The 18,243-nt window shown below is 48.4% G+C and overlaps 1 protein-coding gene and 1 pseudogene across 2 annotated transcripts in view; both read right to left on the bottom strand.

Moving 5' to 3' along the window:
* Positions 1–18,243, bottom strand: part of Cit (citron rho-interacting serine/threonine kinase) — a 162,268-nt gene that overhangs the window by 109,594 nt on the left and 34,431 nt on the right. Inside the window, exons 8-9 of the mRNA XM_021161971.2 lie at positions 12,368–12,571; positions 9,708–9,861 (exon numbers count right to left, since the gene is read on the bottom strand). Coding sequence (XP_021017630.1) covers positions 9,708–9,861; positions 12,368–12,571 — 358 coding nt within the window. The remainder of the gene's footprint in view (positions 1–9,707; positions 9,862–12,367; positions 12,572–18,243) is intronic.
* Positions 11,228–12,177, bottom strand: LOC110294018 (annotated as a pseudogene). Its single transcript, XR_002377912.1, has one exon. The product of XR_002377912.1 is annotated as a 40S ribosomal protein S2 pseudogene (transcript).

Genomic DNA, 18,243 nt, shown 5'->3' with positions numbered 1-18,243 from the left:
GTGTATGTGTGTGTTTGACCATGTATGTATGAATGTTCAGAAGATCTCATGTGTGTGTTGTATTTGGATATATGTAACTGTGGGTACAGGAGTGTGTGTGTGTGTGTGTGTGTGTATTCAATGTCCAGTATCTTAATCACGCTCCACCTTAGTTTTTGAAGCGGAGTCTGTCACTAATCCTGGTGCTTGCCAATCTGACTGGACTAGTTGGCCCACATACGCCAGCTATCCTCCTGTCTCCACCTCCCCAGCACTGGGATCATGGGAGCAAGCCAAGTCTGTCTTTTTACATGGAGCTGGCATCTAACCTCAGGTCATCCTGCTTGCACTAGCACATACTTTACCAGCAGAGCTGTCTCCCCAGACCTCTAAGCCTTCACATCGAGATCGTAGAGGAGGACAACTTAAGCCTACCTCCACAGCTGACTATACCCCAAGACACGGATGACTCTGGGTCCAGCCGTTCAGAGTCCTAGTGAGCCTCACGGCACTGCTGTGAAGGGTGTGTAAAATGGAGCAACTGCTATGGAAAAGGTCAACATGTGTACCAGCTCATCTGACCACTCCATCCCTGTTTAGACCAGAGAAAGGAATGGATGCATGCGTCTGCCAACCATTGCACACGTGGTAAGAGCAATCATATTTCAGGGGCCAAAAGCTGGAGGCAACCCCAATGTCCCCTGGCAGGCAATGAGATAAACAACAGACTCCCCAACCCAACAACAAAAAGCAGTGAACTGTGGGCCACACCTCAGCAGGAGGAACGTGACAACAGAGTGGAGTATGAGAAGACAGACAGGAACTCTAGGGATACAAGCAGAACTACCCACCAAGCTCGGGGTCAGTTCTGTTGTTCCTAGTGACAAAGGACGGGATGAGGAAGGACAAAGGGGAGGGCATGGAGGGTCACGGGGGAGAGGAGAAATGGTCTATAAATCCTAATTCATATGTTTTGCAGGGGGGGGGAGGGTGCTTATTCGGCTTCCACCTGGTGGTGACGTCACACGTCTAAATGCATATCCAAGTTTAAATTGTACACATGGACATGTGTGTCTCTTATTCTTCAACAAAGCTGTGTCCCATGGCTGGAGTGGAGGTATTTTCCTCTCTGTCCCATCCTGGTTAGGGAGCAACGACTCTGCCTCCTCCTTCCTGCAAGGGGGAAGAATTAGACAGACACACCCGGTCTCCTCCTCACTTGCCCCTTCCGCGAGGAAGGAGCTCACGGCACTCCGCAGAACTGAGCGATAGCTGACCATGTCTAACTAGGAGGTAGGACTCTGTGCCTTTTCAGGTCCCAGCTCAGCACCTCCTCTTCTCGATGCCGGCATCCAGACTTGGCAGGCACTCAGCCGACTGGCTCCTGTCCTTGCTCCCAGAGGCCTCTGCGGCAAGGCCAGCCTGCCTATGAATCCAAGTTTAACGGTCTTCTGTGGGATGGACAGATTTATCAGCCTCAAAGGTTATTGAACACTCCTCGCACCTAGGGGTCAGTCTTGGTCAGGGAGGTCTCAGGTCTCCACCTCTGAGTGCTACAAGTTGAGTCTCCACCACCAGGGTGCATAACACTGGCCATATTTATTGTCTCTGGATTAACACAACGGAAACCATGGCCACCACCCCCTCAGCCATGGACCACCTGTGCCACCTGCTCTGTCCTTAGGATGTCATCCCTGCGACTTCCGCAACAGTCCCCTTTGCTTCCAGCCAACCTTCACCCTCGGAGAACGAGCGTGAATGCAATCAACACTCTTCATAGAACTGATTAGAGAGTTGGCTGCTGAACAGAGTCCCAGATGTTTAATATAATTTCAAATCTCTGGCCAAATCATCTCCGTGCCTGCTTGTTTATGAAAGAGCTTTCAGCAATCGAGAGCTGAATGGGGGGTGGGGGTGTCCAATTTCTGGGTTCCCTAACAAACCTAGTCTCATGGCCCATCTTCTCCATAAAAAAGCATTTTCTTATCTCATTTGGAACTGATCCAGTTGAAATCTGGGCCTGGACCACTGGCTTGGGCTGAGGGGTACAGAAAAAAAAAAAAGCAGACCCACGGAGGGGCACACGTCGGAGGGACACGGTCCATCACGTCACAAGGGGCCTTAGGTATGGGGAAAACAGTAAGGAGACTCCCTACGAGTCAGTGTCTAGAAAACCAAGTCTTTGGAGAACAAATCCTTCTAGTCCTTCCTGAAGCGCATCTCCCTTAACGCTCCACGTGACTCTCCTCGCTAAGCCCACCAGGAAACCGAGATTCCCAGATCACCCTTCCATAGGCCACAGACCAAGATTCCCTTGTTTGGACTCTGAACCAGTACTTTATTTCCTGAGCCTGAAATACCCTTCACCCAGATCACAACGCTCCTGCATCTTAACACTGCAGTCTTCTCTAGAGTAAGTTGTCTCCATTTATAATGCAGAATATATACTTTTAATATCGCTGGATGTGGCCTCCAAACTCTTGCTAAGGAGAAAAGGGCCATAATCCTAATTCATAAGCAGTTAGCTCCTTTTAGCCTATTTCTCCTCTTCATCACTTACTGTGTAAAAACAGAACAGCCCCCAGGAGACGCATAAATATCCCCTGCCTACTCCCTAAGAGGCTACCAAGTCCTGCCTGGATCTCTCTGTCATTCCATTGCCACGTTCCAGCCAGTTAAGTTCCTGCATGCTCTATAGCAACCCACCCTCCCCTCAGCCTCCTGCTCCCAGCTGCTGATACCCAGGGGGCTGCAGTTTTTCTTCCTTGCTTCCTCTGGTTCCTACGCAGGCCAGGAGGAGACTGGCAGAGAGACACATTTCAGGGTCAGCCGAGCCATAAAGAGAGGCTCACCTGCATCCTCTTCACAGTAGCTGACAAAATGAAGCATTTCCAGAGGCCTGGCCAGGCAATGGGAGCTCTGAACCTGGCAGCTTTGAAAGAGGCTAAGAGCGAGCGAGTGATCACACCACACAACGCGCTGTGTTACAGGCGAAACGCTCAAATACAGAAACGGAAGGCAGGTGTTGCCACTATAAGGGAGTCTTGTTTGGGAGGGAGACAAATGCTGTCCACAAGAAATAGCCATTGGAGACGGGGGTCTTACGAAACCTTGGCTTCATTCTTTTCAACGATCTGCAGAAATATCCTGCCAGTTTGAACACCTAAGTTATTAAGAAGCAGAGCAAGGACATGGTCTGAAGGACAGGAGGTGATGGTATTTTACATTACCATAGAATAGACCAGAAAGTTAAACGGGAAACTATGTGCAGATCCCTGGCACATAGCAGGGGCTTAACATTCCAATCTAATACTTGCCTAAGAGGTCTTAATGAAGGATGCTTACCCCATCCTTCACTGACAGGGAGAGACAACAGTGAACTGGAAACCAAGAGAAAGAAGCAAATTCCCTTTGGCTATCAAATGAAGAAGAGGTTATAGCATCATCTTGAAGGATGCACCGTCTATCTGAAGGAAAAGCTTTACATGCCTCAGGAGTACGGCATAAAAATCCAAAAATTCTGGGCTGGTGAGCAGGCTTAGCAGGTGAAGGTGCTTGCTGCCAAGTTGATGACATGAGTTCAATTCCCAGGACCCACATGGTGAAAGGAGGCCACTGACTCTCGCAAGTTGTCCACGGACCTCCATTCTCATACCACCAAGGCACATGTGTACACCCCTCAAAACCACACACACACATGCTCACACACATATGCTCACATACACACACATGCTCACACACACATGCTCACACACATAAACACATATGATCACACACACATACACCCACACACATAAACACACATGCTCACATACACACATGCTTATACACGTACATATGCTCACACCCATATACACACATGCTTGCAGACATACTCACATATAAATACTCACACACATAAACACATATGCTCTTTCTCACACACACACATGCACACACACACTCTTGTAAATAAATAAATGAAAAAATTTAAAATTAAGTCAACAATTCTTAGCAGTTACATCCACCCATGGGAGTCCTTAGCCAAAAAAAAAAAAAAAAACATCCTCCTCCCATGCAGAGCCTAAAAGTCAAAACGAGGAAGACCCTCAAAGATGAGCAAGAAGAGATGCCTGACACATCTGGTTTTCTCCTCCCCTGTAGCTTTGTAAACCCTAATATACACAGGGATCACCGAGGGATCTTATTAAAACATAGCTTCCAACTTAGGACCGAGCCTCTGCATCTCTAACAAGCTCCCAGGTGACGACAGTGCTATTGGTCCATGGAATCCGAGTAGAAATCCACAGTCCGGGTAGGAACGTCCTACTGACCCCGGCAACAGTTCCAGGGCTCGTTAGCAGTAGCAGTCTTGGGGAATTAACATTATTGGAATGTTGTTCTTCCTCATGAAGTTCTCCACCGGCTACAACTGAATCCCTTGACTCTCCCCCTCAAGAGACCAAGAGCAACATCTGGAGACATTTTTTGAGTCTCGCAACTACAGAAGGGGGATGCTAACTGGCATTGTGGGTAGAAGCCAGGGATACTGAGAGGAACACTGCAGGTTACCCAGCAGCCCTACAACCAAGAATCGTCTGTCCTCACACGTGAGCAGTGCCCAAGTTGGGAGACCCTACTCTAAATAAGCAGGACAGTCTGTGCCACGCCCTTGGGGCTGCAGATCCAAACTTTTAAGGCATGACATCAGTCCCATGTCCTTTCCCAGCTTAGCTCTGAGACTCGAAGGATCACAAGGGCAGATGCTCCTTAGTGGAGAAGGGTTTCCAGTCTACACAGACAGTCTACGGTCTGTGTTTTGGGTAAGGTCAGGCATGTGTGACTCAGTAACTCAGTGAGGGAACCTACAAAGCAGGAAACCTTAAGATTAACAATCCACGGGACTCAAAACCACACTGGTTCTCTATATGAGCTTGAGCAAGTTACAGTATTATCCACATCTGTAAGATGGATCTAACACCCAAGGGTTTTGAAGCAATACCATGTGACATATTACAATGTCTTACAGTGAGATAAGATAAATGCACCCCACACTGCTAAAGGTCTGCAATATTAAAAAGAGGAAGCTATATGGTGGCGCTTACTTTATACACAAGATTTTCAAGACTGTCCCTCGGCAAAGGGTGCCTCCTCTTCAGCCGGATGCACCCTCCCATCCCAAAGGTTTACAGTTGTGTGAGCAGATTCTTACAGTACAGCTCCCACCTTCCCGAGGCCAAGGAGAGCAGGGAAAGTGACATCTATTTGGAAAACTGGCTCAATGTGCTGTCAGCATGGGCTCGCCACTGAGTCACTATGGCTGGATCAAAACAAACTGTACTCCCTGCTAACAAATGCTACCGGACCTGGAAAACCGCAAGAATCCGGCAAGAACTGCTTCATGCTGAGAACAGGGAAAGGACCATGTCAGGAGTGAAAGCGCCCCCACCCCCACCCCCACCCCCGATGACACTCAAGTAGAGACTTCACGGTCACGCCTTTGTCATCCTTGAGACGTGGAGGCCTTGGGGGAAAGGTGCCTGTGTGCCAGTTCCATTGAGGGAAAACATGTTAAAAGATGTGCTCTGGGGAAGTGCCAGACACCAAAACCTTCCCACTGATGGGAGCAGACAGCGGCCAGGAAACCCCCTAGGTATGAAAGTGGAGAGCCCCGACTGGCTCCCAGGACCCTAGAGAAATCAAGCCAGGTTAAAAAGAATCTGAAACACTGGGCAGCATTACATAGCCCTGAGCAGCTTGCTGGGTTAAAGAGTCCCTGCTGAGACCTGGAGCTCAGACCTGAAATAATGTCACAAGCAAGAGACAGAGGACATACCATCATCACATGAAACTGGGAACCATCTGAGCCATGCAAGGGTGCCTGAACACACACCTGTGCGACAGTAACTGCTCAGAGTCACTGCCTTAGCAGAAGAATAAAAACGCTTGAACTGGTCAGATGCCTGGGTCAATGGCTATTGCACCTAGGAGGGCAAGGATGCTCTGCCTGCCCCTGAGGGGAAGAAGAAGTGAGTCTTCCCTCCCCTGCTACCACGCCCCACCTTCCTCACCCCCCACCCCGTGTTGTCAATCAACCTGCCTGGACCCTTCTTAAACTGCATGTCTGTATCCCGCCAGGACCACCTCTTGAGATAATGCATTTTCGACGATTATTACCTGCTGTGTTAAGCGCTTCTTTCATTGGTTACAACAAGAAAAAGAAGAATTAGAGGTGAGACTGCAAAGAGGCTAATGTTGCTTTCATCAAGGAACAATATCTTGTTGTGGGAAGCGGAAGTGTTCAGCAGGCCAGGAATCACAAGGCATTGATGCCACTGACCGTGAACTTGGGAAGGCTGATGGCCATGAGGTCTCTGGGCTGATGAGAGTAGCTCCGCGTGTGTTTGTGAGGGACAGAGCTGGACAAAGGCGTAATTCATGTTAGAAAACAGCTCAGATCTCGAGTACGGCGCGGTGTTCTGATTCACAAGGCCGTGAGCTGATTGCAAACACACAAAGAGAAAGGAGAAACACCTGCTAGCAGGCACCGGATGAATGCCATATCATCTCTGTATGGTCGGGGCTCACCGGGCACCTACCAAGCCTCTGAGAGAGCTACCCTAAACTGGAATGAGCCACCTCAAAACAAACACCATGTGATCTGGTCTGCGACAGGAGAGGGACCCGCGTGGTAAAAGCTGGTTTGAGTAGAATATTATAAGACAATTTTAGTCTCAGTTTTTGACAAGGGAGTCGCTGTTCTGTCAGAGCCATCCACAGAGGAAGCAAGAGCCCCCACAGGTGCCGCGTCAGCTCTAAGGTCCAGAGGTACCGTGTCAGTTCTGCAACTTTTCTGAAGTCTGATAGTACCAAATACAAGGTTGACTGAAATTAAGAGAATTTCTGTAAGCAAACCTGTTTTGTAAATCTTTGGAGCCACTCACTACACCAGGAGCTGGCAGTCAATAAAAGTCTCGAGGTCTTTCTGGATTTGGGTTTGTGTACGTGTGGGTGCATGCGTGTGTGCGCACGCATGTGTGCTTGCGTGCTGGGAACCAAACTCTGGTCCTCTGGAAGAGCAGCAGGTGTGTGTGCTTGCGTGCTGGGAACCAAACTCTGGTCCTCTGGAAGAGCAGCAGGTGCTCTTAATTAGTGAGCCACTTCTGCAGCCCTTTCTCCACCTTCTGAAAGACCTCTGCTGTCCAATCATCTGTGGCCTCCGAAGGCCACTGCACTCATAAGTGCGCACATAAGTAAATAAAATCTTTCTTTCAAAGCACTGGAGGGACACTGTGTCTATGCTGAGCACCTTCCCTATGCTGCTGTTTCTGGTCCCCGAGTCCCTAAATGAAACATCAGGATGACTATTCGGGACGTTTCCATATCAGGTGTTGAGGCAGGTCTCTCAGACGCGACTGAAAGCAGACAGGATGACGCTTGCAACGTACATGCAACTGATGTGTCATTTTGTACTCAGACAAACTTGGGCAGCCTTGGACTTAGAGATCCAAAAAGGAGGAGCATCGTCCCTTGTCCCTGGGACCAACGCCCCCTCCCAATCAGGGAGGGTAAACTCTCCTGGCAAAACCAACATGAAGTGCTACCAAAACACAAAATAAAGTTACTCAGATAATTAACCACCATTCACCGACTCACCTAAGTGGAAGTGTGTTGTTAGGGATAATTAGCAAGCTCATGCATAAAAACATTAATTGCTTGTTCAAGAAGATGAGATAAAAAAGGCAAGACAAGGAAAGATTAAGGACTTGAATAACATCTAAAGGATAGTCTATCAAATCTTTCTACGAGCAAATGAAAATATATTACTGATTAGAAAGTCTCATCTCGGGAAACTGGGAGGGAATTGTCTGAATCTTAGAAAACAATGAACCAGCGTGTCTACCCAATGCTATGGCTTAGGGCTTAAACGTCTCTTTTCAAAGGCCATGGTTTGAAAGCTTGGTCACCATACTATGGCACTCCTAGGAGGTAGTGGCACCTTCGTTAAGCCGGACTTGGTGGGTGGGTGAGGTCACTGCAGGACCCCAAAGGGGATATTGAGGTACAACTCCTCCCCTCTTTGGGCTTCCCACCTGCCACAAGGTAGATGAGCCTCACACTGCATGCTCCCACTGTGGAGCACTAAGCCACCACGGGCCCAGGGCATCAAAGCACAGAGGCCACGGGCTGGAACCTCTGAAAATCCTTAGCCTTAATTAACTCTCTCTCACTTCAGGTTGATTTTCCTTGGATATTTTACCACAGTGACAGAAGGCTAGCACACAGAAGAAAAGCTGTCAGAAAGGCTCTATAGAAATACAGTCTGCTGAAATACCTCAGCAGGTGGTTAGAGAAAAATCAAAACGGCCTCTGGCTCAAAATACTAGATCCCAACAGTGATATTGTTGTCAACCAGACAAAACCTAGACTAAGAAATGGGACACCTGTGGGAGGCTACCTTGTTTGTGTTAACTCAAGTGGTTAAGAGCCGCCCACTGTGGGCGGCACCATTCCCTAGGTGGGAGCCTGGACTGTTCGAGCTGAGAGAGGAGCAGAGCAGAGCTGAGCTGCAACCACCAGTGCCTGCGGATATGAACTGCCAGCTGTTTCAAGCTCTCGCCACTCTGACTTTGCCACAAAGCTGGTCTATAACTTTGAATTGTGAGCAGAGTAGACCCTTTCTCTTTGAGTACTTTACTGCAGTAACAGGAAAAAGTCAAGATGCTAGCCATTCTTACACCTCAGCTGATGGCATAAGAGGTTACAGAGTCCCTCATCCTAAATACATGTCTAAGCACAGAGGTAATTTTATATATTTAATGCAGGCACTCAGGAGGGAATTTTCCACCTGGGATATCATCTTGATGCTCTAAACTTTCAGATATTGGAGTATTTTCTTTCTTTCTTTCTTTCTTTTTTTGATTAGGAACTTTCAACCTGTAATCACAGCTCCAATTAGAAGCTCAGACTTGCCACCTAAAAAAAAAAAACCAGCTTCTACTTGCCCTGTCTCCCAGCAGCACCAAAAATAAAATAAACACAACGTGCAACAGGAGAGCCAACACCTTACTCTGTGTTGATCACTGGGCTAGGTCACGGGGTCACCTTCAATCAACAACACAGTAAATAGAAAAAGACTTCAGAACAAAAATCACCGATTCATAAGGATAAATAAACGAATGCGCTTCTTGGTGCTGTTGATGGCAAATCAGATTCTTGTTCTTAATGACTTGATTTCAGTTTACACTGATTATACAGTGAGGTGTGACTGAGTCCCTGAATGTATGCGGGTTCAGATTCGACATGCTCTGAGCAAAGAGAAGCACCGCTGGAGGAAGTGTATCAACACAGGTGTTCTGGGTCTCATGCCAGGCTCGGGTCCCAGGCAGAGCCCCAGCTGCCAACCTCTGCCTCTTCACACACACCCCACCCCCCAATCACACTCCCCTTAGGAAGATGAAATAGCCAGGCTGTGTTTCCTCTTGGAAGGACCTGACAGGCCCAGGAACAACCCTTGAACTCTGCCAACTTGCACCTCTAACTCTTAGAAATGTGCTGGTGGCCATAGAGAGACGGGGCTTGGTAACCGACCCACTTCTGCGAAGATGGTTATAGTCATCGAAGACGGCTGTATCCTTAGCTCTCTCTATGGCTGTAAATAATTGAAGGCCCTCTTCAATGTCGGTTTCGGGCAGCTTTGCCATCGTTCTCAATCCCAGACCCCGGCTGAAGGAGTGCGAGTTACTTACAGTTACGGATGTTGTTCCAGTCCGTTCTGGCAAAGAAAGGGTGGCAGCAGAGACCCTCGAACTTCAGTCTCTCTTTCTGGACACACAGCAGACTCTGAAGCAGATCAAGGAGCTCACTGCTAACTTTGGGGTCATCTGGGAACTTCAAAAACCGCTATTCAAAAAAAGGGAAAAAAAAAAAAAAAAAAGATTTCCTTAGCCGTGATTCGGTTCATGTCCTGAAGTAAGGAGGAGAAATCTCTCGTACATGCAGGTTCTTTTCATTCTTTTTTTTTTTAAATAAAGTTTTGTACTCTCAAAACTTTAGACCAAAGGCATGTTCCAGCCTGCTCACATCAATGGGCCCAGTCCTTTTGTTGGGGCTCAACGTCCTTTGTGACTTGACCTGTGCATGCTCCCCCGGCTAAGCTCGTGCATGCTCCCCATCTCTCTCTCTGTTGTCCGACAGCAATGAGCTGAGCTATTTCCAGCTCCCTGGTTGCCTCACGCTGTTCTCTCGGCCTAGACCCAGCTCCATCCCACAGCTCTCGATGGCTGCTTCCCCACCAGCCATTCTCTTCTGCAACGCTCCCGCTGCACTCCTCACTTCTTGGCATTTTTTTTTTTTTTTGAACAGGGTGTCATATAGCGCAGACTGGCCTCAAACTCAAAATGTAGCCAAAGAGGGGGGACCTTGAACTCCCGATCCAACTGCCGCCAACCACCCACTTGTGTTCCAATTCTCTATGGACAATAATGTGGTTTCTGAGGTGCGATGAGGAGGGAAAGTGGAGATGGCTCTCTGCTTACGGCTGATGACCTGGTCCCCAGCGGTGCCCAGTGCGGCTCTACTGAGCCTGGGTAACTGACTGAGCAGACTGAAGTGGAGGCTGGAAAGTAGCTCCAAGGTTATCTAGAGAGCAATTGCAACTCAAGAGAAGCCTCGCTAACAGTGTTTGTACATTAAAAAAAAAAAAACAAAAAACCAACAACCAAACCCCACATCAGCCATTCCAAGGAAATGAAAATTGGGTGCTACAGAATCTGAGGGAATGAGGCCTCTTTACGCCTTTAAACTAAATCAGGTTCATCACAGCCTATAGAAACGGGCTTCATGGAGCACGAGTCTACGCATTAGAGGGTGGTTTCACTTCTACTCCAGAAGTATTTGTGTGTATATACAGACATATGTGACTACGAGCCTAACTCTTCTGCTCACTTTGTCCCCACTTCAAGTCGTCCCTCCATCTCTCTGGTTCAGTTTCCCGGGACTGTTTGAAAAAGAAGGGAGCTAAGAAGCCATTTGGTCGACCCCAAGATTCACGCTCATGCACATAAGACAACCGTGAACTCAAAATGCATTTTGAGGGGCTGGAGAGATGGCTCAGCGGTTAAGAGCACTGACTGCTTTTCCAAAGGTCCTGAGTTCAAATCCCAGCAACCACATGGTGGCTCACAACCATCTGTAATGAGATCTGACGCCCTTCTCTGGTCTGTCTGAAGACAGCTACAGTGTACTTACATATAACAATAAATAAATCTTTTTTTTTTTTAGCAGACTTAATTCTCTTATTTTTCTTGTACAAAATCCTTATGTAGTAGCCACAGCTGGAGCCTGGGTCCTCTGAACAGAGACTCAGGTGTGGGTTTTCACAAGATGATCAGTGAACTCCTGATAAGGAGACTTGGTGAAGACAGTCTCTTTCTAGAGGTCGGGGGTCAGGTAGCTGTAAGTCTTGCAGATGGCATCAAAGGTGGCCTTAGCAAAGTTGCCCAGGGTGGCAGTGCAGCCTCTGGCTGAAGTGTAGCAGTCATCTATACCGGCCATCATCAGGAGCTTCTTGGGCACAGGAGCAGAGACAATGCCAGTGCCTCTGGGGTCATGGATGAGACGCACCAGCACAGAGCCACAGCGGCCTGTCACCTTGCATGGAACAGTGTGGGGCTTGCCAATCTTGTTCCCCCAGTAGCCTCTCCGCACAGGGACGATGGAAAGCTTGGCCAAGATGATAGCCCCTCGGATGGCAGTGGCAACCTCCTTGGAGCACTTAACACCAAGACCAACGTGACCATTGTAGTCCCCAATAGCGACGAAAGCCTTAAACCTGGTGCGCTGGCCAGCCCGAGTCTGCTTCTGCACTGGCATGATTTTCAGAACCTCATCCTTTAGGGACGCACCCAGGAAGAAGTCAATGATCTCAGACTCCTTAATGGGCAGGGAGAACAGGTAGATCTCCTCCAAGGACTTGATCTTCATGTCCTTAACCAGGCGGCTCAGCTTGGTGACAGGGATCCACTCCTTGTCTTCAGCTTTACCTCCACGAGCCCCGCGGCCTCGACCACGGCCACGGCCTCGGCCACGTCCGCGGACCCTAAGACCGCTGCCGAATCCTCCGCGGAAGCCGCCGCGGCCTCCTAATCCTGGGCCCCCGGGTCCTCCGGGCCCTCCCGCTGCACCGGCGTCATCCGCCATTTGGTGTTTTCCCGAAGAAGAAGCAATAAATCTTTTTAAAAATGCATTTTGAAAGCATTAAAAAGATCGAGCTAAGATGGCAGCCCTTTTTCCTCGCTGGTATGACCTAACACACTGAGGCACCCTCCCAATGACTGGCCCTCAAGAGAAAGCTCAAAGCTGCTCTGCTTTGCACGTCAGCTTTGTACAAATTCTAATGACCCTTTACCTGGAAGTTCATGATGTTGTTGAAGGTCCGGGCGGAGGTTCCCTCTGTGAATGGGGTCTTCCCGTAAACCATCTCATAAGCAACAACTCCGACAGACCACCAGTCACAGTCCAGGCCGTAGGTGCTCCTTCGGTCCTCGTTCATCACAGTCAACACTTCCGGAGCCATGTAATCTGGGGTCCCAATGGGGAGTTTGGCATCCACCTGGAAAGCCAGAAATGAAAATGGACACAGCACAATCTCGATTCCCCTCCAGGGGGTGCAGACACCCCCATCAGACACCAGCTGATTGGCCACTGATTACTGCCCACCCAGGCATTTAAACCTCGGATAAAATGGCACACTGTCAAGAAATACCAATGCTTTACTAACGATGGGGGTCGGGGGGCAAGCATAACACAACCCAAAGGCAAGCAAGGCTTGTTGATAACGGTTTCATTACACAACTGTTTTAAGGTGGATTTCCTGGTACAAGCTACTGATATGCCAGAAACTTCTTGGCAGTACTGAAGGACTGAACGCAGGGCGTTGTGCAAGATAAGTAAATGTTCCTTCCACGCCCGAGCTACATTCCCAACTCAACAGAACTTCTTCTATTAAAAAATAAAAGCCCTAGGGAATCAGGAGGTCTGGTGGGGGTGGAGGTGGAGGGGTGATGACATCCTCTTGGAGATGGAGGGGGGAAAGAAATATGGGATGAGGAACAGGCAGAGGGCAGACCAGGAGAGGGATAAAGACAAGACTGTAAAATAAGATTAAAGAATAAGAGTGCATATGTGTGTGTGTGTACATATACATATGGCATACATATATATATGGCAAAATGGGGCTGGGGAGATGACTCTGTTGGAAAAGTGCTTCTGGTGTGAGTGTAGAGACCTCATTTGGAATCCCCAAAACCCACATAAGAAACTGAATGTGGGGGTGCACTGGGGAGGCTCATATGAGGGAACCCAGAGGCTTGCTGGTAGCCAAGCTAGCAAAACTGGTGAACCGGGGATTCGGTGATGAAGAGACCCTGTGTTGGCCTCTGGCCTCTATACCCATACACATACATATGTGCACACACTCACATATGCCCTACATTAAGAGAGAGAGAGAGAGCCGGGCGTGGTGGCGCACGCCTTTAATCCCAGCACTCAGGAGGCAGAGGCAGGCGGATTTCTGAGTTCGAGGCCAGCCTGGTCTACAAAGTGAGTGCCAGGACAGCCAGGGCTACACANAGAAACCCTGTCTCGAAAAACCAAAAAAAAAAAAAAAAAAAAAAAGAGAGAGAGAGAGAGACAGAGACAGAGACAATGACATGAGAACGAAGCCTGAACATGGATCTATGCTATAAGACCAATAATCTATTAATGAGAAACTGAAAGCTAGCTGGCAACACAAAACAGCACTAAGTCAGACATTTCAAGTGCGGGGGGAGGCGAATGGATCCAGGCCTTGGGATCGGATCGGGTTCCACCTTCAGCCCACCTGCAGGGCAGTGTGAAGGGTAAGTCCCAGCCAGGCTGCATGTTAATGAGATGGCCTTCCTCATTTTCCAATTACTGCTCCAAAGGTCCCCTCATTGTTTGGAAACCAGGTCCCTCCAAGCCACCAGCACCCGAGCACTGCCCTTGGCAAAGACAGGTCAGGACACTGCGGGAAGCCTTTCCATAGAGCCAAGCATATTCCACAATAGGGACCATCCCAGTCTCCTAAGAATTTCTGTTTTACTGTTTAATGCCTTTGTTTCTTGAAATGATGCTGATCAAAGAATTAGCCTCCCTGACCCTCACTGGGGGATTCGGCAAGTCGGCAATTCCTCTAATCTTCAAAACGGCTTTTCAAGTTTGACTGAACAGGAAATGGGAAGGTCTGAGGATACCTGTCTATCCGCCAGTCTCTCCTCCCGCCCATCTGAGCGGAGACGGCTGATCTCAGGTATAGAGTGTTGACTGCTGCCCTGGGAACCGAGCATTTGTGGCCTTGCCTTAGATCAGCAGTTAGGTGGTGTAGGAAAACTCATTACTAAAGGACAGAAAGTACCTCCAACAGAAGCCAAAGGTCCGGGGACTATGGCCAAAGTCCCTTAAGACTGGACTTTACATCAAGAAAACAGACTTGGAGCTGGAGAGATGGCTCAGCGGTTAAGAGTACAGACTGCTCTTCCAGAGTCCTGAGTTCAATTCCCAGAAATCATAGGGTGGCTCACAATCATCTGTAATGGGATCTGATGCCCTCTTCTGGTGTGTCTGAAGACAGCTACAGTGGACTCGTATAAATAAAATAAATAAATCTTTAAAAAAAAAAAAAAACAGACTTAAGTCAGGCATGGTGAGTGACATATGAGTTCTGCTCTAGGCCAACCAGGGTTCTCATAGCAAGACCTGCTGAAGAAAAGGAGGGTAAGGAGGGAGAGGAGGAGGGAGAGGAGGAGGGAAAGGAGGAGGAGCGTGATGGCGAATTTGCTTTGCTTGGATTTCAGAGTTTGAGAGGAAGGGGAAGTTTTGGGGGCCCCCTTCCCCAGTGAGATGAAGCTCCTTCAGCTTCCCCTTCAAGCATGTCCATTCGCCTCCTCCCCGAGGGATGAGCTGAGCTGAGCTCCCTCACTTGTATATGGAGGTGTGTTCACTTGTGTATATGTGAACAGATATGAACATATTAAACATTCCTGTCATTATCCCATTCCTTTTTCATATGGATATATAATAGGAATATCAGAATATTCTTATAGTTTTCATAATCTTTCCCTCGTGTATTTACAGACACACAGGACAGACATGTACGTATTAATACTGGAATGATAAAATAATTCCTGCAAATCTCCCATTTCCTGACCTCCCCGGTCCCTACTTCCTGCCCCGGGTCCCCTGTGCCCTTCCCCGACCCTGTTCCTCAGGCCAGTGCAGCACAGAAAATAGTGAAGCTGGCATTTGCTGACACTGATCTCTGACAACAGACTTTCACTACAAGGACCCACTGGAGAATACTCCAAAGTCATGTTGTATAGGAAACAGGCAGGCCTGTGCCAGAGGCAACGTTGAAGACATGTTGGGAGCTATTAAGACAACACAATTGTCCTGATCTCTGAATTGGGCCTCTCTGCGCGCCCCCTTCCCCCCAGAAGAAAAGGAGGTCAAAAGCAGACCACTGACGCAACCACAGAATGTTCCAGCCCTAAGTCAGCGCCGGGTGTCCTGACCACAAGATGTACCCTGATACCACCAAGTTCCTGCTTCCCCAAGTAGTAATCAAAAGAAAATTTTCCGCTGCCCCATTCCTCCTGCTGAGAAGTACTTCCCCTTTTGCTTGTGCATTTAAGCCTTGAGCCTTGCTGAATACAGTGACACCTTGATGCTACTCAGACTGGTTCCGTGTAGTTCATCACACTTGGTGTCTGTCTTTCTCTCCCCCCATTTGGTTCTTAGGAGAAGGTCCCCTCGAGACCCTCGAATAACTGGACCTGCTGGACGGGTCAAAGATGCACAGGGAAACACTGAGTCTAGACAGAAGCACAATGTGACTTAACCTTGACCCCCAAAGGAGCTGGCCCTGGGGACGGCCCTAATGTCGGCAGCCTGAACATAACTGAACCAACCTCTAAGTGGCTCAAGGGAGAGCTCGGACCCTGCCATTGTTCGATTAACATCACCTGCATGGGTTAGGGTCTATTTTACTGCCACCTGGGAAGTTCTAAGATATTCTGTCCTCTTTGCCACCAGCTGGTGGGGCACGGTCATTTGTTCAAGCCCAGTGTGAGCTGACCTTGGCCAGGTGACCCTATCAAAGGGTGTAAACTGTCAACCCCTCATTTATAACTAATGACCAAAGAAGTCAGAGAAGCACACAACTCCTCTTATCTAAGAATAGAAATGTACAGACACATTCACATATCCTAATTATTTATGACTAATAATTATCTAAATCCCATTAGCAATTTGTGCTAGAAAGCTATGAAAGCAAAATTTCCTGCTAGTGCACTCTCTATGCAACTTTAACCACGGTGTGTTAGCAGTTGACAAAGGTTTTATTGATTACCAAGTCCATTAGCCACTGATCCCACAGAGGATCCAGTTTGACTTCCAGCACCCACAGCAGGAGGCTCACCACCACCTGTAACCTAGCTTGGGGGATGGGGGGATCAGACGGCCCTCCTCCTGGACTCTGTGGGGACTGCAGTAGCATATGCACACCGTCACACACATACACATAAATTTTAAATAAATCTTTAAAATAAAATATAGGAGGAAACTATTCTCTTCCACTCAAACCATTGCCTTAAAGGATTGAGATGTGAAATTACATAAACAATCTTTCCTTGTAGGAGTCATGTTGCATGTGTGCACACATACACGTGCACATGCACACACATACACACACATGCATACACACCTGCAGAAGTAGGAGATAATTTTCGTTTCTCTAATTTCTAGCTTGTGGGGCCAGGAAAACTTACACCCCCAGAGTGTGGGCCTGAGAGAGGGGGTGGAGGGAAGGGGGAGGGCAGAGCCACAGGAGGGATTTCTATATGTCTATGTTACATGCACGCCTCTGTCTATAAATACACAAGACAAGGGATAGGGATACAACCGGAATGAAGAAGCCTTTGCTCCTACATAAATGTGAAAAGAATTTTTGCCTCTGGGTTTCCAGCTTCTGGAGAACTGCCTACTACACACTCATCTAGTTTATTTACATTACAAACTCTTTACATCTGGTTTCCTGAGAGCCAGAAGAGACGGGTTAACTGTCTGCCCTTCTCTGAGACTCCAGTAAGGGAAGTGGGCCTAAGAGGGCCCGGAGGACACCTGGCCCATGGTGGTGTTGACTAAGGTAAAGTATACTACCGCTGCCTTCTGAATGAGAAACTTGAAATAAAGACAACAGGAGGTGGAAAAACTCACTCGACTCACAGATTATGAGTAAGACTCACAAATACCCACAGAACAAGAGGACATCTGGAAGTGAACAGAGATCTGCGGACTGGTGGCATGCAGGAAGTTCAGCGCATGTGACCTGGGGAGCATGCGTGTGCATGTGTGAAGAGAGGCCACAGGACAAGGTGGGTGTCCTCCTCACTCTCCATCTTAATGTCTTACACACACACACACACACACACACACTCACTCACACACGCATGCATGCACGCACATACGCAACGTGCGTGCGGCCCACCGCCAAGCATGTGGATGGAGGTCATAAGACAACTTGCAGACACCAGTACTCCCCTTCCTGCAAGTGGGTCCTAGGTGAAGAACTTAAGTTGTCAGAGGTGGCAGCAAACATCTTGAACCTGCTGAGCCATCTTGCCAGCCCTCTCTGCTTCTGCTAGCTGACTAACCAATTTGGAGAGGTGCCTGCCCCGTGTTCCCCAGCTCTGGATTCCACTATGCACCATCACGCCTGACTTTTTCACTTGGGACTGAACTCAGGTCCTCCAGCTCACAAGACAGCCCTTACCAAAAGAGTCATCTCCCCAGCCCAGACTGTATTTATAGTATAGTCATAAATACAAAAAAACAAGCAGAACCTATGTTAGGCCTATAAACTACTTATCTAATTTGTACACGTTCATTTCCCCGCCCACCATTAATCAGAGACAAAGCAATAATAGAATTTCTCATCGATAAATCCACACAATCTTGATTCTAAACTGACGCTCATCTACAATAAAACCTTTCTTTACATTTAGAACACTGCCTAAAGGGGCTGTGAGATGGCTCAGCGGGTAAAGCATTTGCAGTATAAGCCAGAAGACCTGAGCTCTAGGGCCAGCAACCATGGAAAGCTGTGGCCTCCCTTCCCCCAGCCTGGAACCTGCTTGCTCAAGGGTGGAGCTACCTGCTCATTCGTCCTGCCACGCCTACTGCTGGAACCTGCCTTTGCTGCCTGGA

This window comes from Mus caroli, chromosome 5 (assembly GCF_900094665.2).
Source record: "Mus caroli chromosome 5, CAROLI_EIJ_v1.1, whole genome shotgun sequence".
Classification (NCBI taxonomy): Eukaryota; Metazoa; Chordata; class Mammalia; order Rodentia; family Muridae; genus Mus; species Mus caroli.
Note: the sequence above shows the minus strand (reverse complement) of the source record. Positions and strands in the feature narration are given on the sequence as shown.